The sequence below is a fragment of the Equus caballus genome, chromosome 1 (assembly GCF_041296265.1).
Source record: "Equus caballus isolate H_3958 breed thoroughbred chromosome 1, TB-T2T, whole genome shotgun sequence".
NCBI lineage: Eukaryota > Metazoa > Chordata > Mammalia > Perissodactyla > Equidae > Equus > Equus caballus.
Genome location: NC_091684.1, coordinates 165600039 through 165625893, shown reverse-complemented (window position 1 = coordinate 165625893; position 25855 = coordinate 165600039). Strand labels below are relative to the sequence as shown.

The 25855-nt window shown below is 35.9% G+C and overlaps 1 protein-coding gene across 3 annotated transcripts in view; it reads right to left on the bottom strand.

Annotated features, from left to right (window-relative positions):
- Positions 1 to 897: 897 nt before the first annotated feature.
- The window catches only part of DPH6 (diphthamine biosynthesis 6), a 175856-nt gene continuing 150898 nt past the window's right edge, over positions 898 to 25855 (bottom strand). For 2 of the 3 annotated variants that reach the window (XR_002800601.2, XM_023620489.2), the window contains 3 exons: positions 15698 to 15792; positions 9314 to 9401; positions 898 to 7842 (listed from right to left, as the gene is read on the bottom strand). Coding sequence is in view for 2 of the 3 variants with exons in the window: in XM_023620489.2 (XP_023476257.1) it covers positions 7789 to 7842; positions 9314 to 9401; positions 15698 to 15792 (237 nt within the window). In the remaining variant the exon portion in view is untranslated. The remainder of the gene's footprint in view (positions 7843 to 9313; positions 9402 to 15697; positions 15793 to 25855) is intronic. The other variant, XM_070272389.1, reaches the window with a different exon arrangement.

Here is a 25855-nt window from a genome sequence, read left to right as displayed (position 1 = left end):
TTTTCATTTAGCACTGCAAAATATTTGAATCCATTGTTTTGGCTTCTTTTTTTCTGTTGAAAAGTAGGTTTCATTCTAATAGTTGCTTCCTTAAAAGCATCCTGTTTTTAACACATTTTGGCTGTTTTCAAATTTTTTTCTTTGCTTTTGCTTCCAGCAGTTTTATCATCATGTGCCTAAATATGTAGCTCTTTTTGTTTCATCTGTGGTTCATAAACCCCTTGAATCTGTACCTTGGTGTGTTTCACCAATTTCGGAAAGTTCTCAGACAATAGCTTTTCAAATATTGCACCTTTCCCATTATCCCTCTCCTCTCTTTCTGACACTCTAATTACATGTATCTCAGACCTTCTCACTGTTTCTATTTCTCCTAACCTCTAATGTGTATTCTCTTTGTTTCTCTCCATACTTCATTCTGAATGCTTTCTTTTGATCTCTCTTCCAATTTACTGAATCACTCTTTGGCTGTATCTACAGGCTTCTGGCAAGATCTTTACCCCTTCCCTACCCTACTCCAGACTCTCACAGCACACGACCACTATCTGCCATATCACCAAAAGGATGATTATTACCCTCAGTCTGGGTTTAAATCTGTCACCAGAGAAGCCAAGGATTCTCAAGTCATGCTTATTCTATAAAATCCAATCCCCATCTCTATGGGCAGTGAGACAACTTTCCCACCATTCCTTCTATTTTATATATTTGATTTCATTGTTTGTCTGTATCATTCCATAAAATAAAAGGTCAATGAAGGAAATAAGTTTTGGATGTTCAATTCATTATTGTATCCACACTGTATGAAAAGTGCTAGGCATATAGATGTAAGCACTCAATCAATATGTTAAATGAATAAATAGTATGCCACTTCTCTTTTATAAGAAATCACCAAAGTAAAGCTTTATGAAAACACCAACCAGAAACTTTATTTTTTTAAGCAACAACAATAAAAGGCTGCCTGGGAGACCATAAAACACATCAAAGAAAAAAAGATAGTCAATTAGAGTTTCAAAGCAGAGAAGGAAATCAATTGATTCATTATTTTTATTATCTTCCACCAAACATAAGTCTACCACAGATTTTGGGTTCAAAAATATTCTTCCACTGCTTAGTTTGATTCCTGACTTCTTGACATAGTGGTGCATTGTTGCCACTACTGAAATCCATGCATTAGGGACAGAAATGAGTCAAGTAGCTCTCTAAATTTGGGTGAATCTGATGCTTAATTTATTAATCTGTTCCAATGACCATTTCTAGCAGCAGTGACCCAGCGGTACCAAAGGTCAAAATCCATCTGAATCCTAAGTTAAATCATTGAGGTTTATAGAATTAGGTTTAAAAACCTGCTAAATGCCTTGCTCTCTCTTACCAAATCAGTTTCCTGCTTTTCAGCCTGAGGGCAAAGATGGGGAGAGGGTTGCGTGAGGTAGGAAAGTTGTGCTGAACCGAATGTTGGTGAATAAAAGTCATCCTTTATCTTTCTCCTTCCTTTGTCCTTTCTGTAAGGAAATATTCTCGACATGGCATAGAGACAGTGGCAGTATATCTCCATAGAGGGGATCTTGGAACTTACACATATTGCTATGAGCAGGGAGAGCAAATTCCCATGCACAACACACTCAAGAGGTCTGCCATTTGAATACTTTTAGTCATGATTATGTATAGACTTCCCCCCCAGGATTCTCTGCTTAGACTTTACTATAGGATCAATTCGATTTCAACCCACGTTGTGGGTACTGTTTTCACTTGAGTTCTATGGAAAGTTTTAAAGGGCCCTAGCATGTTTCTTTCAATTTAGACTACTAAAATGTTGTAGAATAACATTTAAATATTTATTTAGCAATGGAAATCACTACACCTTGTCCTCCACCTCAATTAATTTTCTTAATCAAATATTTTTAAATTTACAAATATATGCTCATTGTAAGAAGTCATACATTACAGAGAGATAAAGAATTAAGCTTCTCCTAAAGAAACCAATGTCAGTTTATTATATGCCCAACTTTTACTATCCTCATTCACATATAAATAAATATATAAGCTCTCTGCCTCTACTGCTATTTTTTAGAAAACAGCATCATATCCTACACATCACTCTTCACCTTGACTCAACATTATGGTCATAACTTCTGTTCAGACTTGTGATATCTATGACTGCAATCATGATGCTAGGACTAATTATTACCTGTAATAATTTCAATTTAGAGTTAGAATTAGAATTACTCTGTAATTTGCCCTTATTTATAGTGAATTCCATGTAGGCCTAACAGTTTTTTAAACAGACTAGGTACTCACAGGTATTTGTTGAATTGAAGAGAAAAATAAAAGTACAGAGATAATTTAATGCTATAAAGTTTTTAAGATATCTGATGATATTTTTGAAATAAAGCAAAATAAAACGAAAGAGCCAAGAATGGGCTATAGACTATGGTGTCTTTAAAAGTTACAACTTCTAGGAATGTGAGCTTTTCTAATTATATAAAATATATAATTGTCCTATGAGATTATTTCAACAAAAAACAAAATTAAGTGCTAAGTGATAATAGGGCACATTAGTACTTGTGAGATTATTTCAACAAAAACCAAAATTAAGTACTAAGTGATAGTAGGGTACGTTAGTAAAATTGGGGCTAAGTTTCCAGGAGCCTTGTCTCTTTATGAATACAATGGCTTTGCCAACAATTAATTTGAAATATTATTTCCCATAAAGCTGTTTGAAAAATCTAAAACAACTACATAAGGAAGAAAAGAGCTTGTGAATAGTTACAAGTAAAAGTCTTGATTCTTCTGTTAAAGGTTATGCATTTTAATATGATCTTTTGGCTGATTTATGTAAAGCTTTGTAGTTTTCATTTTCTCAAGCCTGTCACTGTAGTGATGTATGGTACATTTTAGCATCAAGTTTGCCATAAGCAATAAAGTCAGGGCCCCAAAAGAAATTTTAATATATTTCCCCATTTTTAACCTGGAGCTTTCCATTATTCAGTTACTTTGTTTGGGATCCCATTTTTAGTTGATATAAGTGTTATACTCACATAAATAATTTTAAGATTTTAACTTAAAGGTAAAATTTAAATAGATTAATTATTCAATATTAAAGTTTAAGGGGTCATCACACATAAAGTAAAAATCTGAGTGATAACTTAAATTTTGCATTATCAGCTTCTCTAAAGGCTATATGTTATAGTCTAGTTTGCTTGGAGCATTTTTATCTAACAACAAGATAAAAGAAAATAAACAAGAAAGTAACTTTCATTAAATGGTATGCAACATGAAATGAAAGCACATGTCTATAAAATTCTGTAAGAAGAAAAATTGAGTATGAAAATAACAAATAATCAATTAAATTAAAAAATCTTATTGCAGAACTAATAGCTGTTATAGAGGGTATGAAGAGATGAAAAAGGAGCAGTCTTCAAAAAATTTCCAATTTAGTAGAAATAATAAGATACAAGTCCTTAAACAACTATAACATAAAGCTGATTAAGTTATTTGTCACAAGAAAGGAAGAAACAAAGTGTAACAGCAGCTCATCTGGTGTGGCTAAATGTCTAAGAGTATTTGAGTTCAATCTTGCATCATGGGCAGGATGTAAATAGTTAAAGAAAGAAAAGAAAGGAAGACAGATGAGATAGAATAAGCTAAGACAAGGGAGGAGAGAAGCAGAGGCATAGTGAGGAAGCATCAACTGTTCCGTATTACTGCAGCAAAGGATATAGGTAGGGGAGTCCTGAGAGCAAGACTGAAAAAGGATGTTATGATAATATGTCAGATGGCCTTCTGTTCATGGTTAAACATCTTGTTTATTTAGAAAACAATTTAACAGTATTTTGGATTTTTGTGCAGAGAAACAAAAACTAGAAACAGTGGAATAGAATGTGGAGAGAATGAAAGGAAGGAGTCCACTTAAAGAAGCTGTGTCTTCTCCAAGAGTTTGGGCAAGATACAACTTTAACTAGAGAGACAGGCACGGAAGTGGAATGGTCTAAGAGATGTATTAGAACCAGCATATAAAGGAATAGATAACTAACTGAATGTCAGTGGTAAAGGAGAGACAGCTGTAAGAGATGAGGCCAATACACTGTGCCTGAGTTACTAAGGGGAACACAGTTGTGTTAAATAACAAAAACAGGGAAAACATACACTTGGAGGGAAAACGAGTTCAAGGTTTGTAGATAATGAGCTTGATCCACATTGGCAGTCATGTCCAGTAGCCAGTCAGACATAAGGATCTAGAGTTAAAGAGACAGAGTAGATACTAGTAGAAAGACCAGAAAGAGAGTGACTTGAGAATCATCTGCATAGAGGTGAAACGTAAACTTGTGGGAAAAGACAAAATCTCAGAATGAGAAAATATTGAAAAATAAAAACATGAAGCCTTAGAAAGAACTTAAAGCATTATCCATGTTGAAGATGAGAAACATGGAAGCTACTGAAGGAGAGAGAAGAAATCTTGAGCCAGTAGAAGAAAAGTCAGAATGGTACAGTGACATATAAACATTATAGGGGAAATTTTCAAGTAGATGGTGGCCAACATTATCAAGGAAAGGATTAATTAAGGATTATGAAGACAGAAAAGACCAAGAGCAGTTCATCAAGGTAATTCAGCTCAAGCTAGATTGCAAATGTGTTATAGAGTGAATAGAAACTAAAGGAATTCGGGGAACAGATACAGATTTTCAGAGTGCATTCAAGGTACTACATTCTAGGTGTCATTATTTGGGGCGGAGTGTTAATTAATTTATTAATAGGAGTTTGAAATGACAATGTGATTTTGATAAAACACGTGGAAGAGTATCTGTCACTTTTGCCCTCTAGCATTAATTCAACTTTCTTTTGGCAATCTCACACTTTATTTTCCTTCTAGAGAATCCTCTTCTCTATTACCCAGGTGGGCTCAGGGATAAAGCTGGTGACTTGGCCAAAGCTTTGCCCAAACTATTGAGATGCAGTGGGATTTCTGGGTAAAACAGTCTCACCATTTCCCTCTGGACCCACACTAAGAATGCCACCTCAAAGCCTGCTATTTGCAAAAAAAGGAAAAAAAAAGAGGAGGCAACATTTAACATATTAACTTCTAACAATGACAATAAAAAAGATGTCTAAGCAAAACTATAATGAAAGAAATCAAAGAGGAACTAAATAAATGGAGAGATATTCTATGATCATGGAGATCAATATTGTTAAGATGTCAGTTCTGGGGCTGGCCCGGTGATGCAGCGGTTAAGTTCACATGTGCCACTTTTTGGTGGCCCGGGGTTCACTGGTTCGGATCCCGGGTGCGGACATGGCACCTCTTGGCACACCATGATGTGGTAGGAGTCCCACATATAAAGTAGAGGAAGATGGGCATGTATGTTAGCTCAGGGCCAGGCTTTCTCAGCAAAAAAAGAAGAGGTCTGGCAGTAGTTAGCTCAGGGTAATCTTCCTTAAAAAAAAAGCATGTCAACTCTTTCTAACTTGATCTATAGCTTCAACACAATCCCAATCAAAACCTCAACAAGTTACTTTGTGGATATAAACAAACTGATGCTAATGTTTATATGAAAAGGTAAAAGACTTAGAATAGTCAACAAAATATTGGAGAAGAACAAAGGTGGAAGACTGACATTACTGACTTCAAGACATACTAGAAAGCTACAGTAATTAAGATGTTGTGTACTGGCAAAACGGTAGACAGATCAGTGGAACAGAATAAAGAGAAATAGAGAAATAGATTCACAGAGATATAGTTAACTGATTTTTGACAAAAGAATAAGGCAAATAACGAAAAAATGATAGTCTTTTCAACAAATGGTGCTAGAACAGTTAGATATCCGCATACAAAAAAGTGAATCCAGACACAGTCCTTATACCTCTTTACAAAAATTAACTCAAAATGGATCATAGACCCAAATGTAAAATGCAAAACTATAAAACTCCTAGAAGATAACACATGAGATAATCTACATGACCTTCAGTTTGGCTTTGAGTTTTTAGATACAACACCCAAGGCATAATTCATGAAAGAAATAACTGATAGGCTGGACTTCATTAAAATGAAAACTTCTACTTTGTGAAAGATACTGCCAAGAGAATGACAAGACAAACTACACACTAGGAGAAAATATTTGCAAAAGACATAGCCGACAAAGAACTATTAACCAAAAGATACAAAGACCTCTTAAAACTCAATAATAAGAAAACAAACAACTCAACTAAAAAATGGGCAAAAGATCTGAACAGATACTTTATTAAAGAAGATGTAGAGATGGCAAATAAGCATATGAAAAGATGCTCTACATCATATGTCATCACGGAAATGCAAATTAAAACAACGAGATACCACTACACACCTACTAGAATGGCAACAGTCCAAACTACTAAAGACAACACTAAATGCTGGTGATGAGGTAGAGTGAGTGGAACTCTCATTCATTGTTGGTGGGAATGAAAAATGGTGCAGCCACTTTGGTGGTTTCTTATAAAACTAAACATACTTTTACCATATTTATCCAGCAATCACACTCCTTGGTATTTACCCGAAGGAGTTGAAAACATATGTCTACACAAAAACCTGCAGACAGATGTTTATAGCAGCTTTGTTCATAATTGCCAAAACTTGGAAGCAACCGAGATGTCCTTTGGTAGGTGAATGGATAAATAAACTGTGGTATATCTAGACAACGGAATATTATTCAGCACTTAAAAACTCATGAAAAGGCATGGAAGAAGCTTAAATGTATATTACTAGGTGGAAAAAAAATTTGAAAAGGCTACATGCTGTATGATTTCAACTACACGACCTTCTAGAAAAGGCAAAACTATAGACAGTAAAAAGATCAGTAGTTGCCAGGGGTGAGAGGGAAAGGAAGGATGAATAGGCAGAGCACAGAAGACTTTTTAGGGTCATGAAGCTGTTCTGTATGATACTATAATGGTAGATACATGTCATTATACATTTGCCAAAATCCATAGAATGTACAACATCAAGAGTGAACTGTAATGTCTATGGAGTTTGGGTGATGCTGTGTCAATGTAGGTTCATTGAGTGTAACAAATATATCACTCTGGTGCCTGATGTTGACAGTGGGGGAGGCTGTGCATGTGTAGGGGTAAGGGGTATACGGGAACTCTGTACTTTCTGCTCAATTTTGTTGTGAATCCAAAATTGCTCTAAAAAATAAAGTCTATTTCAAAATAAAGTTGTCTAAGGTCGGTACAGGTAATACAAAAAATTGCAGTTTTTAATGTTCTAAAACAACCAGTAAGAATTAACAATATTCTTCCTGATTGTCCAATGATGTTACTACATTGAATATATTCAAAACAAAATGATAAATCACTTTGTAACACTCAGTAGAATAAACTTGATTGGCTAAATAAAGTGATTGCCTTTTCATCCTCAATTTTAAATGCCTCTGCATCATGATATTATTGGCAGAGATGAGAGAAGGAAAGAGAGAAAGAGGAAAATAAACCATCGTGCTGGAGGCCAAGAAACGTTACAGAAATGAAGATTGGAGATGAAGTAAAAGGGGAGAAAAGGTGCACATATCACATAGAGGTCACGGTAAGATGTGTTAACAAAAGTCAGAGAAAGAACGAATATTGAGGAAGTTGACAGTATTAACGACCAAGGCATTCACAGCTCCTCAATTAATCAAAGGTTCTATTAACTTCTGATAAAAATATACATTTTTAGAATCAAAAAAAGTAACGAGAAAAAGCTGGACATAATAATTGAGAAAATGTTATGTAATTTTTCCATATAGAAATGGCAGCTTAGCAAACAATGTTCAAAAATACTTTTCAAGAATTATGTATACAATGAGACGTTCTGTAGTTGTCAGGCACTGGGGAGACCTAAAAAAAAAGAAGGAAATACATCATATTTATTCAGTGTCAGTGAATATCCTACCTTAAAGAAATAACATTCTTTTCTGCAAGAGGGCAAATGAACTGTGAAGACCAATGAAACATCAAAACAAGGTGAATGATGAGCTATTTAGGTAGAGCTGAATACACAACGGCCAACGTGTCTAAACAAGAATTCAGCGGTTTTGATTTTTCCGTGTGTGCACATGGCAGCAATAGTAGCAGAGACCTAGAAGTAACGGGTTCCTTTCAGTGCATCTGAAGGATGTTTGCACAGTACAGCTTCATTCTCTTAAGGGTTACCAGCTTCATGCCTAAAGGTCACCAATAGTCATCTTCTAGCCCAATTTAATGACCTATTTTCAATCTTGCCTATCCTAATTTTTCTGGAGAAATGACACCAATAATTATTCTCTACTTTTGGAAACTCTCATCATAAGATTTCTAGAGTTATCATTCTTTTCCTTCCTTTTCCAATCCTCATTAACCCTCTCGATTCTTCAAATTTCCTATCACATATAACTGTAGGTATGTTTCAAGACTTGGTGATAGAACAATGAAGATACAGAAGACCTTTTCCAATCCTTTACATCTCAAGGAGCAGATCTTTCATCTAAGGGTCTAATCCAGATCTTTCCTATTCCACAATACATCTTTAAATTGACATTCTGCTCTGTCTTGACAATCAAGGTATTTAAAATAGAACTCTTTATCACACTTTTTTTTAATGCTTTTTTGGTGAGGAAGATTGGCCCTGAGTTAACATCTGTTGCCAATCTTCTATTTTTTTTTCCCTCCCCAAAGCCCCAGTACATAGCTGTATATCCTAGTTGTAGGTCATTCCAGTTCCTCTATGTGGGATGCTGCCACAGCATGGCCTGATGAGCAGTGTGTAGGTTCGTGCCCAGGATGCAAACCAGGAGCCCTGTGCTGCCCAAGTGGAGTGTGCAAACTAAACCTCTGGCCCTGGGGCCAGCCTTTCTTCATCACACTTTTGCCTTACTTTCCATCTTTCATTTGTACTTCTGTTCCCTTGGATATTTTTGGAAAAGCTTTTATTTTTCCTTTTCCTCCCCTCTTAAACTTTGTATAATGAATACCTAATTCATTCTGAAACCTTTCCTCTAATGCTTATGCACAATAAACCTAATTCTTATTTTACTAGATGATTTAATATGTGGTTACATACTGTTCTGTCTTCTCATTGTTTAATGTATGTATGATTCCCTTTTCAACGGAACTGCAAACTCTTCAGAAATGTAGCATCTTTTGTATCATATAGAGCTCTCAAAACTATAAACATTTGCAAAATTCTTAGTTTGACTGAGGATCTGAAAAAAAAATCACTAATGATAAGATGAATTTTTTTACCCTTTCATCTGTTATAGAATTTATATACAGAGCCAACGCTTATATCTCAATTGTCTCTTGAAATCACTTGAATCTTAGATTTACTTGCCTTGTCCTCCAAGTGCAATTCTAACAGGCGCAGATAAGCCACAGGTGCAAATGCATCAGCTGAATGTATGACGACTTCTGATGAATCCCTGAAACACAAAAATTTTATATTGTGTTTACCTACCACATAAACTGTGGCAAATCATTCCTGCCAGTGACTAGAAGAGACCAAAAATCCTTGTTTTGTATTCATTTCCACTGGTATACAATATGTAGTGATTAACACTTATTTTTAATAATCCAATGTCTAATTGGGAAAGGATCAAGGATACTAAACTTCCAAGAAAAAGTAAAGAAGTTTTTCATCTTTATAAGGACATACTGTTCAACTTTCAGGTTCACTCAAAGCTCTCTCAACAGTTTTGAGACTTAAAACTCGTTTTCAATTTCATTTTCACAAATTTGCTTGGTATGGGCTAACCATTAAACAATAGTGCTTTGTCTTCATTATTCTTTTCATTTTTAAGAGGTAATTCACTCAGTGTTTCACACAAAATCTCAATTATCCTTCACAAAAGCAGTGCTGGTGATGGTTTTAAGCTCTAGATGAACTCTTCACACTGCAATATCATTGCTATTAAAATTGATTGTCTGACATAGTAATTACCACATTCAGGTGAAACAGTATGAACTGCTTGCTGGCACCATATGGATACATGTAAATTAACTCAACTTTTATCAAAGATACCCTGTAAAGCACACATGAATAACTAAGATTATGTGTGAAGTTCTAATAACTAATTATTTTTTATTGTTTATTAAGAACGCAATAGTGTTTTGCCTTCCAACTGAAATTTTAAAAATAGAAATTCCTCATATCTCTTTAATGCCTCAGGAACCAGTTCCATTGTTTATATTAATACATTGTTAGCATTTTAACTGTTGTAGTACAGCAAAAGAAATTGTTACTTTATTTGAATGCCACTAATGTAAAATATTTTTTGAGTCAACTTTTGTAATGCGAAGTTATTTAGTGGCAATAGAAGAAACCTCAAAATACTCAGCTCCAAATATTAAATTTTCACAGACAAAATCTGTTTACTTTCCCCTTTGAAAGATCAGAGACAGAGGAAAAAAAAATGTCTGATGATAAAAAAAGTCAACTACCAATCATGATCCTTTAGTAGCAAATATGCATCTTATTAGTGCTTAGGAAAAATAACATTAAAAAGGGCTTCTATGACATTAAAAGAAAAATAATTTATAATAGAAATAGAATCATTAAACAGTAAGGATCCTGATAGAAAGATATAACCTGCCTTCACAATCTACAACAACCAGAAGATGCCTCCAGGTATAACGAAGAGGAGGAGGAGACAGAGAAAGTAAAGAGGAGGCCCTCTTGCTTTTACTACCTGCCCCTCTGGCTTGTTAGTCCTAGTCTTGTTCTCTATTTACTCTAAAATTGCCTGTTCTGGTCCTATCTTGGCTCACCAATCAGATTCAAATTCCAAATCCTGTGTATGATCTCACTTTCACACTAAATTTCAATCTCTCTGTTCCTGATCCCAGCCTTGGAAAATGACCCTGAGCCTTATTAATGCCTAATCTAGGAAGCTTGGTTTTGATATCCTTGACGACATAGTGCACCAAAACTATAATTAATGCGAACCAAATGCTATGTCGGTAGAAAGGGTTTCAGGCTCTCCCTTCTCATGCCAGTTAACCCCCCTAGAAACAGAAGGTTGACAACAAATAGTCCACTCAATTGATGTAGTTACTGCATTCTGAATCTAGATTGTCATCCAGAGAAAATCTAGAACATTTTGAGCACTAAATGAAGAAGAGGATGATTTTCATGGATTCTATTGAATACTTAATCTCTAATTGACTAACACCATTTCATTCACTTACACAAAGCCAAAGTCAACTGGAAGAGACTAGATCTCAAATGAACAGTTTCTAGCTTCAAACAGAAAAATGTCACTGTTGTTCTTCTTTTCTCTTTCATAAACTATCACCTGAAACTCAACTTTCAAGAGTCTCTGGTTTCTGCCTGCTTCATGGATTTCTCTGAAACCCAAAGCAGGATCTGCTTAAACATCCACAGAGAAACCCAGAAAATTAAGACCCATTGTGCCACAGCAAAAATGCTTTCCAACTGGCTGCCCCCTCCCCTTTCCCTATTAATATAAGTAATCAGTGTGGTCACCACTTCTCACACAATTGAGGCTCCTCTGTAGCCCAGAGCTGGCCCATGTTCCCTCTACTGCTGTGTTAGCCTGACCCCTAGTTACAACTTCAAAGGGGTAGCTGAGTCAGGTCTGAGCCTCTCTTCCCTGACACCAGGCTCCTGAGGTGTGAGCTTAGACCCTACCCACTCACTTCAAAACAAAAAAAACCGGTATTGTCTTTTAAGACTCAGCCATGGTCTTTGTTCCTACTTCTCCTCTAAAAAGACAATGTATACACATATTCCCTGTGGACTCACACTCATCCTCGGACATCTCCAATGTCATTTTTGTGAAGCCTCCCCTGATACCCTGACAGTTCTAGGTTTTCCTTTATGTGCTTTGATCATGTGTTTATAGCCCCTACATAACACATCCACTATATTATAGTGAGGTGTCTGTGTGCGTGTCTTCCTTCTTAGAGAGGGTCAAGTTTTGTTCATCTTTGCCTGCCTATCCCCGACTCCCCCTACACTTGGCTCAGGACAGAATACACTGCCTGGTATTCATTAGACATTTGTTGAATAAATCAATAACTATATAGTTAAGCTTTGTTAAGTATCTTCACATTTACATACTATTGAAACTACCACAGTCACCTTAATTTTTCAATTACCTATCTTGACATGAATACATACTTTTTCATACATGCATATTACATGTATACATGTACATAAGCAGGAGTACATACCAATAACACCATATAGCATCTCTAGCAAAATAAAAGTAAAACTTAATGGGTCTAATAATTTAAATACAAGGAAAATAGTTCATAAATTTAAATAAATTCCCAGGTGATAAAGAATAGATGTGAGAAGGCAGATAAGCAATATTTGATTCATCCTCACTGCCCAAAGCCACATTATGGTGCTCTGTGGTGAGTTATAACTTAAATGGGTAGAAAAGAGGAGTAGGTGGGAAAAATGAGTGCATAGTGTTTTAATCACAGAATTTAATTCTTCCTTCTTTCCTTCCTTCCCATTGTTCCATCCATCCCTCCAACCATTCCATATGTAGTAACTCTGTAGCAGTAGTAATGTTGAAAATTCAAATGGAAATATGGGGTTGTATTAAACACTGACACTTAAAAAATGTGTTCATTAACAGAGAGAAGAAAATGATCATTTTCATTAACAGGACATTAGGAGTTCAGTTCTAAAATATATTTTTAGAAGATATATTTTAAAGTAAGAAGTAATAAGAAAATAGGTTCTTTATTTTAGGATCTACAATTGTCTACTTTCCTTAAAGGGTAGGCTGTAACTCTTTTGATGAAGCCTTCTCAGAAAAAAACCTCATTTTCTGATCTAAAAATTTGCATCTAGAGTAGTGACATGCTAATTTGACATGCAGAGTGAACTATAAAATGTTCTAGTTAGAAATTTTTTACATTACTTCCAGACAAAGACTGTTATATCAGTCTTTCTTACAAGATTTTAGAAACCTCAGTTGGAATTTGGGGCAAAATGTATCTCATAATAAACTTATTTTCTCAAAATTAGTTCATTATACAAAAAAAGATTCAATCTGTGTTTTTGAAAACAATCTCTAATTATAATCAAATCATTTTACATTTAAGTTTATTTTTTCTCCTCTTAAAGGTAGTCATCTCCTTTTTATAAAAAAAAATTTGAATGAGACATTTGAAATGGGATTCCTAATAATCAATTAGTTGTATGTTAATTGTGGAAGACCTCTATTATATCAAATATAACAGGAAAAATGGTTAAATTTGTCCAAAAAATGAATTCCAAGTTACATGATCCAGTAATATTAATGGTCAATTGTTAACAAACAGTTACAGGGACTAAACTTATCTTTTAATTGTATCATATGAAAAATTATCTCTAAATAACTTTCATTTACATGCAGTTTTAGGATTTGCAATGCACATTCACTCATCATCACATTTAGTACTTATCAGGTAAATGTGATAAGGACATTTTCTATTTTAAAGAGGAGGAAAGATTTTGTATATAGTTTAGGAAATGGAAAAACACTCTATTTTCCATTAAACTAGCATATGCCCCAACCTAAACCTCTAGTTATAAACTTAAAAAGGAACACATAAAAGTAAGTGAAATAGGATATGTAAAAATAAGCAACAATAAACGACAAATTAATTCAACAATATTTAACATTTATTAGTGCCAAATGTGTGTTCTGGGAGTACACGTATGAAAACAAGCACCAGAGCCAATGTTAGCCAAAGCCTTTAAGAAGGGAAGGAGTTAGCAAAGTGAGGAGAATTGGGAAAACAATATAGAAAAAGGAATCAAGTAAGAAAGTCATGAAGCTGAGGTGAGGCAGAGCCTATAAAGATAAAAGCAAAGAATATGCTTAAGCATCAGAATTAGATTAGTGATGAACTGATAAATGAGTACGAATGAAAAGACAGTGCTTCCTCTTGTGTTTTCAAGGTACGCACGTATGTTAGCACTTATCACAGATCGTTGACTTGCCTGTCTGTTCTTACAGGAAGAACTCCTACAGAGCAGGGCGGCAGCTTGCAGAGTTCCACCCACATAATTTGCCTCAATAAATGACTATTCAGTTGAAATGAACAGCTCATTCTGGCACTAACTTCCCTCTCTTTAATAGCATGACTAATTCCCCTCAATCGATTCTTAGTCAGGCTTAGGTGCCATTGTCTTAGTCAGGCTTAGGTTCCCTTGTCTACAAAACGAAGAGGTGAAAAAGATTCACTTTTCAGGTCTAAAGTTCTATGATACACAGACCTTCTGGTGATGTAGTGTAAAGCAGTCCATGTCTTATAATTCCAGGTTGTCCATGAAGAATTCTGGGTATTGTAGGATCTCAAGTTGCCAAGTAAATGGAAAAGTACTATTCTTTAGCATTTTTTTCTCTTATTGCGCTTTTTTTTTCTAATTTGGTTAGTCCCATTTAAATAAGTAAATATGTTGCAAACTTCCCATTATACTATAATTTCACCCTAGCATGCAAATGTTTTTCTTGAAGAGCCAAAGAGTACTATTTCATAGAAGTAATACCTAATGCCCAGTTCACTCATGAATTGTTTTGTGATCACCGTAACTAGAAGAAATACCTCCCATTTATGAACTTATTCTTATGACTCTTATCCTTTACCATCTTTTGCTGTAATTACATGCAGATGTGTCTTCCTCCCAGCCCTTTGGAGGCAGGAACTATACTTGAATATCAGTGGTGCCCACTAGAAAGCTTCAGACATAACAGAGACTTGATAAATACTTGCCAAATAAATAATCATTATGTTGATGATTATTATTGGAAAAGAAGTTAGAAGAACATGAAAGAGGCAAGAGTGGGTGACTATTGCATATGGTAACGAAAATATCTTGGCCATGTTTCACAAGATAAACGTATTTTTCAGAAAATCCACCTAGAGTTGTCTTAAATTCCTTAGATTGCTCCCTCTCTCATTATTAATATGTACAAAGAAGTCACCTCATAGCATTGAAAATATTGAAGCTGTCCACTCAATACAGGAGTCTAACCTTTCATCAGATGAGGTTTCTGAAATCAAGCATAATTCTGACAGTCTTTTCCAAGAAGCATAAGAGCTTAGGAAAAGCAGATAAAGTGCTCTCTTAGGAAATGAGAAGAGCGACACAAATTAGGGTATGGGTAATAATGTAACAAACTGAAGAAAGTTCCTGCGTTTTGCTACACTAATTTTAAAAATTTATGGCAAAGAAACCACATTACTCACCATAAACTGAATTCACTTAAAAACAAAGTTTATATGTAAAAATAGCCCCAAATAATTGAAGAGAAATGTTTAGTATTACCATTCTAAGTTGTTAAAGTCAAGAAGAAGGAAAAAGAGGATGGAGTTAATGGAACCCACAGGCTACTGATGTGGCAGTTTATCAAATGTAGCTGTAATGAAAGATAAATAATACAGGCAATTCACACTTCATGAAAGGATAAAAGTGTCAGTGTGTAGGTACCAGTTTTACTGCAGGCCATAATCAGCAAGTAAACGAAAGTGCAGTGTCTAAAAAGTTTACAGCCTTCTATGAAGGCCTCGTCTTGTCAGGTATTGATTTAGGTATTCAGACGACTTCACTGGTATTAAACAAATTGAGTGTTTGTGAACTTAGAGGACATGTTCTATTTCTCCCCACAAAAGTTGCCTCAAGCTTAATGTTAAGTTGCTCCCATCACTTAAATTTAAGGAAAGGGAAGAAAATGCTGAAATGAAATCTTACACAATTATTTTCTTCTTAAATAGAGGGCAATCCAAAGTGAATGTTTCATATTCTCCACCTTCTCCACAAATATGGACTCCATACTTGCTAGAAAGCTGAAAACAGGAAGAAAAAGAAAAAAAGAAAGAAACAGGAAACAAAATTAGACAGCAAAAATGCTCACTTCACGTATTCTTTTGTCTTTAAAAACATCCATGTTAGAAACTTTAATTCCAAAATAGACTGCAATCTACAGGAAAACAATTTTATGTTTCTGCTTAAAACACATATTTAAAGCCATTTGAAAAATGTTATCATAAAGCATAGGATTTTTAATAATTCCAAAACCCTTACAAAAAGGTGTAAGGGCCCAACATTTTTGTGTATAATGAGAAAACAATAAATTTTAGGAATGACTCTAGCTTTAGATTCAAAGGGAGACCAAGGAGGAAAGTTACTAAGTCATTAAGTGGTAAATGAGAATACATGCAGCCAAACTGTGTTTTCCCCTTGACCTTTGATCTATATGTGGAAGGGAAAAAATATGTTGTGTTTAGAACATTTCTCAGAGACACAGAGAAAGCAATCTAAGCCCTTTCCTTAGGCCTGTGAACAAAAAGAAGTCACAAACATGGTTATTAGTCTTGAGGTTGTTATCACTGTAAAGTTCCAAGGGTACTGAGAACTAGCGAACTTCCACAGCTGCAGACTAGCCTTAGAAAACTCTAACTCCAAGAAAGGTTGGGATAGCTTACAATGTTGTCTAGTTAAACCCGAAATTAAAAAACAAACAAGCAAGCAAAGAAATGTAAAAACCCTGTGATTTGCATTAAATATAAGCTATATGATTTAAATGATTCTGATAGAGAGAGTAACATAATCTCCTATTTGGCTGGCACATGGCTAGAATCAGTGCTGGGGAGCACTCTGTGTCAGAATCGTTCTGCTCCTGTGTCGAGGCTTCATCACTATGATTTCATCTCTTTCATTCTGAATTTCACAGCTTTCCCTCTCCCAGCCCAGAGTCCTCAGAGCTCAAAGGAAGAGTGATTCCACCGATGTTCTCTGTTCCTGCAAGCGCTGGGACTGTGGCCTAAGTCTTCAGTTTTACTTGCATGGTTATGCATTTGTTTGCTTATTTTTATGGTTGCGCTACCATTCTGAATCCATTACATTTCAACTATTGACTATGTGCCCTTAGGGATTTAGAACATGGATCTATAAGAACTCCACTGTTCCCTCCAAGGATCTGTAGTAACATGGATGACACTGCAAAGCCAAAGAGCAAGAAAAGTGAGGGAAAGAAAACTGGGTGGTTACCTTCTACAAGAGTTCACAGAGCAAAGTAAGTGAATTTTCACCACATTGGGTCATGAAGTAGAGAATCAGCAAGGCAGAATTATGGCAGCAGATAACAGGGACAGATTACCATATTAAACCAAATTAAATTAATATCTGCTTTGCAATAAAAATCTAGGGATAACAATGGGATGTGGATTTCAAGGGTGTTTCCTTGTACTGCCAGATAGTGCCTATCCCCTTCTTTGCTGGTCTCTCGTTCACTGGGCTCCCATTCCTGCAATTTTCCACCAGTGAGGCTTCTAATCTCACCTTTATGGTCAGTCTTTTTATGTGGGAGTATACTTGTCAATTATTAGCTTCTATTTGTTAGAAAATGTTTTAGTGAAGCTTTGCATAATTTATGTAATCCACCACCAAAGAATAATTGGATTTTTTTTATTAAAGTTGGCAAGGCTGTTATCCTACTAAAGTAGTTCTACTAGTCCCTACTAAGAATGATGTACACTGCTATGTTAAACCAACGTATTATCATTATGAAAAGACTGCCAGGAGCCGGCGTGGTGGCGCAGCTGTTAAGTTCGCATGTGCCGCTTCGGTGGCAGAGGGTTCGCCGGTTGGGATCCCAGGTGTGGACATGGCACCAATTGACAAGCCATGCTGTGGTAGCCATGCCACAGATAAAGTAGAGAAAGATGGGCATGGATGTTAGCTCAGGGCCAGTCTTCCTCAGCAAAAGGAGGAGGATTTGTGGCAGATGTTAGCTCAGGGCTAATCTTCCTCAAAAAATAAAAAAAAAAATGACTGCCAGCGACAAAATCTAAAATTTGAATGTGTCCAGTGGTATTTTCAGTTCACTTAAAATATTTTCATAGTATTCATCCAATCAGTTCTTTAACGAATATTTGTTGAACAATGATTACTAGGCAGGCCTTGCTTGCTACATGAGGAAGATCCCAAAGTAAATAAAACAATGTCCTTGGTCTCTTGGAGATTACCAAATATACCACACCCTATATTTCAACACCACAAAATAAGGAAACAGTGACGATGTTTCTATAAACAATATGCAGGATCTCCTCTTCCCTTCGATTACTGATTCACCAGCATAAACACAGATTCCAAGTCAAGAAATGTGTAATGTGTATAAAGAGCCCAGTGATTTTTATGGCTGACGAACCAAGAAGTAGTCTGACTATGAATCCTCACGATGTCTTTTGCAGCCCCTCCAAACTCTACTAGCTTCAAGTTCTAATAGACATAAGTAATCAGAGATATCTTCATCTTTATTGGCTGACTGTTAGCCAGCTGCAAGGCCCTTTGATGTCCTGAGAGAACCTCCTCAAGAAGCAAAGCCTGTGCTAGCCACTTTCGTTAATGAATCTCCTGCTGAGACACAGCACCCTGTTAGGAATCAACATCTTTGCAGCACAAAAGCATGAGACATATCCACGTGATAGAAAGGGTCAGTTTAGGTAAGTGGAGAATCCAGATGTGCTCATTCCTGAGACATATTTGTGTTACACAATATTCAATTTACTTTTCTAAAACCTGTAGGTCAGGGTTACTAGTATCTACATTGTTCACAGAAAGTAGCAACTTTATTCCTAACACGTCTCAGGTCTGTGTGGGGTTTCAGCTCAAGATTGAAATTATTGTATGCTGGCATTTAGTCGCTCCAAATACAGTTCTTGCAGTTCTCTTCGATAAGTTTCTCTATCAGTATCACTGTAACTGAAAATACTAAATGGGTAACGGTTTTTTTAAAGTTTAATTTTTCACTGAATTGTGATTCTTTCCATAACTTAATCACGTAAAATAGCAATCTATATTGAAAAATAAAAAATAAGTATTTTTAACATTGTCTGTTTTTTTACTGGCTAATATTCATTAATGATTAAAATACATTTAATAGTTTCAGGTAGTAGGTAAAAAGTGGAATTAGACAGTTATTCTCATCAAAACAGCAAAAATATGACAGATAAGCTACAAAATCATGCTTTTTTTGTTTTACAGACAGAGCTGAGAATGCAAAGAAGTCTGGATGAACTGAATTGCAGATCAGGGTGGGCTCTCCCTAGGTGAGCGAAGGTCCACAGCCATTCTCCTAGTGGAACAGAGAGAGGAGAAGTGAACCTCATAGATGAGGGCTTCTATCACTGCATGTGGACGGCAGACAAACTCGTATGGCCACATGTGGACTTCTGTGATGGCTTAGGAGAGTCCTGAGGAGACTGAGGGAGTCTATAGAGCCCGTCAACTCTTTTCCATAGCCTGCCAATTCTTTCCCACAGAGCCTTAACCAAGTGCACACAGTGGCTAGATGCCGAAAGTTGGGGCCAGGGCAGCAGAGGGGATAGAGATCCCCTTGGGAACACCTGCACATCAAGTCTTTTCTCTTGAGATTTCACTGTACTAAAGGCTGGTGACAGGGTAGAAAGACTGAGGGATTTCTCCCAAGGCTTGGAAAGCCAGGGAGGAGGCAGGGAGAGGCCAAGAGTAGTAGGCCCTTGAAAAGGCATAAAACACTGGTGGCAGAACTGTAAATTGGGGGCAAGGGGTCAGGGGAGAGAGATATCTAGACTTACTAGAGCATAGATCACAAGCTCTGATAAAGGGACAGCTCTTATTCTGCTCTCAAAATATTTAAAACAAGTATCAAACTGAAACAAATGCTACTCACACCAGACCCAGCTCAACTGGAGATTATTAAAGAGAATAAAAACCTCAGACTGGCCGTCAGACAGAGGAAGGGATGCAGCTCTTCTGGGTAAATATTATTTACTTCAGTCTCTTTTGTTCTTTTTTATTCAATACCTACCATAAAATACATTTTAAAAAATTAAGAGATGTCAAAAAGTAAAAAATGTCACCTATAATCAGGAGAAAACCAGAAAATAGAAACAGACCCACACATTAAGAAAATATTGGACTCAGTAGACAAGGACTTTAAAAAAAACTATCATAAACATGTTAAAGAATTTATTGGAAAAGACAGATAAAATTCACAAGCAGAGAGTAGTTTCAGCAGAGATAGAAAAGCGGGAATAGACAGATGTAATTCCAACATCCTTATTGGGCACAGGATCTGGGATGAATTGTTTAACTTCTATGAATTTTTATTTTCCAAGGTAATACCCACCCTTATGTGGGTGCCGGATTACAACAGATGATATGTACAAAGCTCTTAACCCAGTGCCTAATGCACAGGAAGCACTCAACACATGCTACCTTTTCTCTATTACATTAATTTTCCCTTCCATTGACCTTCTGCTCTTTTATCTATATAGTCCTTTCTTTGAGAATCATGATCACTACTATTTCTATTACTTCTATGCAAATGGCTGTCAAAGCAAAATCTCTAGCCACCAACCTCTCTCCCATATACTACTCCCCCCCAAAATGCTTATTGAGTGTTTGACTTGGGAGCGTTGTTGTTTTAACTTCAACATGAATAAAACAAAGTTCTTAATTTTTTCCTCAAAACCTCTCCCTGGTCAATTCCCTATTTTTGCAATATTTCAATCAAGCTTGAAATATTGGAGAACTTAACTCTTTCCTTTCCTTCTGCCACATAGTCTACATTTTTAAAATTTTCATTAATTCATTTATTGAATCAACAAACATTCACTCAGTAGTTACTAAGTGCCAGATCCCTATACACTATGGATATGACAGCGAACAAGTCAAAGTGGACATTCCCTTCCATTCTAACATCCTTCCTGATCACTCTGCACTTTAACTATTAAAATCATCTTGTCTTCTTGCTTTGTTTTCAACCCTCCCAATCTACCCTACATGTTTTCACCATACTAAATTTCCTTAACAATATATAACCATGGCACTTATGTGCTTAAAAACTTTTGGTGGCTGACCATTGTCTACTCAGTAAAAATCAAGCTCTGTAAACTGACAATCAAAGACTTCAGCCCTTTGGTCCCATCCTTCATAGGAACACAAAGACATAAAGCTAATACAATAGATAAAATAAAGTAAAATAAAAATTCAAAAGAATCTTGACTGGTTGAAAAAATAGAAAAGACTAAATCTTACAAAGTGAAATATAAAGTGATAAACACAAGCATAAATATAAACCTTCTCTTCAGCTTATAGAAATCACTCCTGTTACTGCTTGTGGGACTATTCTATGCTTCCTTGTGACATATTTCTGTATTGCATCACTATTTACTTCTTGAATTTAAAAGTTTCTCATGAGACTATAAGTTTCTAAATTTCTTAGACTCTCTCACAGTTCCTTCCTAGCAGAGTGTAGCACATAGTACTCAACGACCAATTGGCAGCCCTCTCACGTTCCCGATACCCTTGCATGCTCCCTGAAAAGGGCCCGACTGGCACGTACTGATGGCTCTAATTTCAGCCAGAAAGAAAGCCACTTCTAAACAGAATTACCAAGTAAAAGGGAGGAGAAAGTTACTGACTTCTTTTTTTCTAGCCTTACATATAGGATAAAATTAGAGGATATAAAATCCTCTACTTTTGGCTCCTTGCTTCACATATGTCTATATTGTGCCATGTTGTCTTTTGGAGACAATTTTCAGGGAAGGTGAATATTACTTTTCCTTCTAATTACTGTTATGATAGCTTTTTAAAAAACATTATGAACAGATGTGGCTGACTTGGGTCATTTCATGGCTTATAAGAACGCCTTGGAGTCCGAACATTTAAAAAGTGAATTCCTAGTAAATGAAAGGAAATTGCTTGTATGATTCTATTTCTTTCTGACATTTATATAGATAAATATTCATATTCATAGTAACTCCATTTGAACACTACTGTTTATTGAACTCAGAAGGTTAAGGGGATCATGATTTCCTTGTTTAATTTTTTATCCCTTTATAAGATTGTAATAACCATGAATTGTGAGAATTTCTTATTAAATCAAATTTTTCTTTTTAAAAATTAGCCTCATTTATCTGTTAGTTATCTTAAAATTGAAAAAAAAAAGCCAAACGAAATTGCACTTCACCCTCTCCCCCACCATTTAGAGAAAACTGTGAGGTTTATAAAACCCACCACAATTTCATTTTATGACTGATATGCTTAACACTCAAAATATTTTCATGCTGCATATATTCATTCATAGGAATTACAGAAGTAGTTATTAAACATCTACTATAGGTCTGGCATTGTTTTAAGTGCTTGGAATAACAATGGGAGCAGACATATAAATTCTGCGTAAACAGAACAGACAGTAATATACAGTAATAGAATATACTGTGTATTACAGAATATACAGTAATATAATTACTGTATAGACAGAAAGGTAGAAGGCATAGACAGAAAGTTAAACAAGCAATTATCATAAAGGCTAGTGACTGTTCTGGTGGATGCATGAGATGCTGTGGAAGTGTAAAGCAGGGGACCTAACAGGAAGGAATTAAGGAAGCGTCTCAAAGTAAGTAAAACTTAAGCTGAGATCTGAAGGATGAATTAACCAGGAGAGGCAGGAGGAGGAGAGGAAGGGAGGGAAAGAGTGAGAGAGGAAAAACTGTTCCAGAAGGAAGAGAATGTGTTAAGTCCGAGAGCACATGATGGGTACTAGAAATTGAAAAAGTCAGGCTTAGCTAGAGCATAACTAGATGAGTAATAGTGGTGAGATGAGACTGAAAAACTAGAATGAGGACAGATTTTATGGAGATTCTTAAGCCATGCTAAGTCATTATCCTAAGGTCAATGAGAACTCATGGATAGGTGTTTAAAAAAATTTTTTTTTTTTGAGGAAGATTAGCCCTGAGCTAACATCTGCCACCATCTTCCTCTTTTTTGCTGAGGAAGATTGGCCCTGAGCTAACATCGGTGCCCATCTTCCTCTACTTTATATGTGGGACACCTGCCACAGCATGGCTTGACATGTGGTGCATAGGTCTGCACCAGGATCCAAACCGGTGAATGCTGGCTGCCAAACTGGAACATGTGAACTTAACCGCTGCGTCACGAGGCTGGCCCCCTCATGGGTAGGTTTTTTCATTTTTTATTGAGGCCATAATAGTTTATAACATTGTTAAATTCCAGTTATACATTATTGCTTGCCAGTCACCATATATATTTGCCCCTTTACCTCTTTTGTCCACTCCCAAACCCCCTTCTCCTCTGGTAACCACTCATCTGTTCTCTTTGGTAGTGTATTTATTTACCTTCCACAAATAAGTGAAATCATACCATGTTTGTCTTTGCCTGGCTTATTTCACTTAATGTAATACCCCCAAGTTCCATCCATGTTGTTGCAAATGGGATGATTTTGTCCTTTTTTATGGCTAAGTAGTATTCCATTGTGTATGTGTGGGTGTATATATATATGTATGTATACCACATCTTCTTTATGCATTTATCAGTCGATGGGCAGTTGGGTTGCTTCCACGTCTTGGCTATCGTGAATAATGATGCAATGAACATGGGGGTGCATAAGTCTCTTTGAATTGTTGATTTCAAGTTCTTTGGATAGAAACTCAGTAGTGCAATAGCTGGGTTGTATGGTATTTCTATTTTTAATGTTTTGAGAAATCTCCATACTGTTTTCTATAGTGGCTGCACCAGTTTGCATTCTCACCAGCAATGAATGAGGGTTCCCTTTTCTCCACATCCTCTCTAACATTTGTTAATTTTTGTTTTGGTAATTATAGCCATCCTAACAGGTGTAAGTTGGTACCTCATTGTAGTGTTGGTTTGCATTTCCCTGATGATTACAAATGTTGAACATCTTTTCATGTGCCTGTTGGCCATCTGTATATCTTCTTTGGAAAAATACTCTGTTCATATCCCCTGCCCATTTTTTGATCAGGTTGCTTGCTTTTTTGTTGTTGAGTTGTATGAGTTCTTTATATATTTTGGAGATTAACACCTTGTCATATATATGATTTACAAATATTTTCTCCCAGTTGGTTGGTTGTCTTTTTGTTGTGTTCCTGGTTTCCTTTGCCTTGCACAAGCTCTTTACCCTGATCAGTCCCATTTGTTTATTTTTTCTTTTGTTTTCCTCGCCCAAGTAGACATGGTATGCCAAAAGATTCTTCTAAGACCGATGTCAAAGAGTGTACTGCCTATATTTTCTTCTAGGAGTTTTATGGTTTTAGGTCTTACCTTCAAGTCTTTAATCCATTTTGAGTTAATTTTTGTTTATGGCGAAAGATAATGGTGAACTTTCATTCTTTTGTATGTGGCTGTCCAGTCTTCCCAACACCATTTATTTAAGAGACTTTCCTTTCTCCATTGTATGTTCTCAGCTCCTTTGTCAAAGATTAGCTGTCCATACATGTGTGGTTTTATTTCTGGGCTTTCAGTTCTCTTCTGTTGATCTGTGTGTTTGCTTTTGTATCAGTATCATGCTGTTTTGATTACTATAGCTCTGTAGTATATTTTGAAGTCAGGGATTGTGATGCCTCACACTTTGTCCTTTTTTCTCAGGATTGCTTTAGCTATTCAGTGTCTTTTGTTGCCTCACATGAGTTTTGGGATTTTTTGTTCTATTTCTGTGAATAATGTCATTGGGATTCTGATTGGGATTGAAATGAATCTGTCGATTGCTTTTGGTAGCATGGACATTTTGACTATGTTTATTCTTCCAATCCATGAGCATGGAATATCTTTCCCTTTCTTTATGTCATCATGGATTTCTTTCAATAATGTCTTATAGTTTTCATTGTATAGGTCTTTTACCTCCTTGGCTAAATTTATTCCTAGGTATTTTATTATTTTTGCTGCGATTGTAAATGGGATTGTATTCTTGAGTTCTCTTTCTGTTAGTTCATCATTAGAGTATAGAAATGCAACTGATTTTTGAAAGTTGATTTTGTACTCTGCAACTTGTTGTCATTGTTGATTATTTCTAATAGTTTTCCAATGGATTCGTTAGGGTTTTCTATATATAAAATCATGTAGTCTGCAAACAGGAGCATTTCACTTCTTCATTGCCTGTTTGGATTCTTTTTATTCTTTTTCTTGCCTAATTGCTCTGGCCAAAATCTCCAGTACTATGTTGAGTAAGAGTGGTGAGAGTGGGCACCCTTGTCTTGCTCCTGTTCTCAGAGGGATGGCTTTCAGTTTTTCCCTGTTGAGTATGATGGTAACTGTGTGTTTGTCATATATAGCCTTTACTATATTGAGGTACTTTCCTCCTACACCCATTTTATGGAGAATTTTTGTCATAAATCGATGTCGGATCTTGTCAAATGTTTTCTCAGCATGTATTGAGATGATCACATGGTTTTAATTCCATTTTGTTACTGTGGTTTATCACACTGATTGATTTGTGGGTGTTGAACCATTAGGTATGTGATCCTTTTGATGTATTGCTGTATTCAGTTTGCCAATATTTTGTTGAGAATTTTTGCATCTATGTTCATCAGCGACATTGTCCTGTAATTTTCCTTGTTTTCTCCTTGTCTGGTTTTGGGATCAGGGTGATGCTGGCCTTGTAAAATGTATTAGGAAGTGTTCTGTCTTCTTCAAATTTTTGGAATAGTTTGAGAAGGAGAGGTACTAAATCTTCTTTGAATGTTTGGCAGAATTCTCCAGAGAAGCCATCTGGTCCTGGACTTTTATTTTTTGGGAGGGTTTTGATTACCATTTCAATCTCTTTACTTATGAATGATCTATTCAGATTCTCTATTTCTTCTTTGTTCAGTTTTGGGAGGTTGTATGAATCTAGGAATTTATCCATTTCTTCCAGATTGTCCAATTTGTTGGCACATAATTTTTCTTAGTATTCTCTTATAATCCTTCGTACTTCTGTGGTACCCACTGTAATTTCTCCTCCTTCATTTATAATTTTATTTATTTGAGGATTCTCTCTTTTTTTTCTTCGTGAGCCTGGATAAGGTTTTTGTCAATTCTGTTTATCTCCTTAAGAACCAGCTCTTTGTT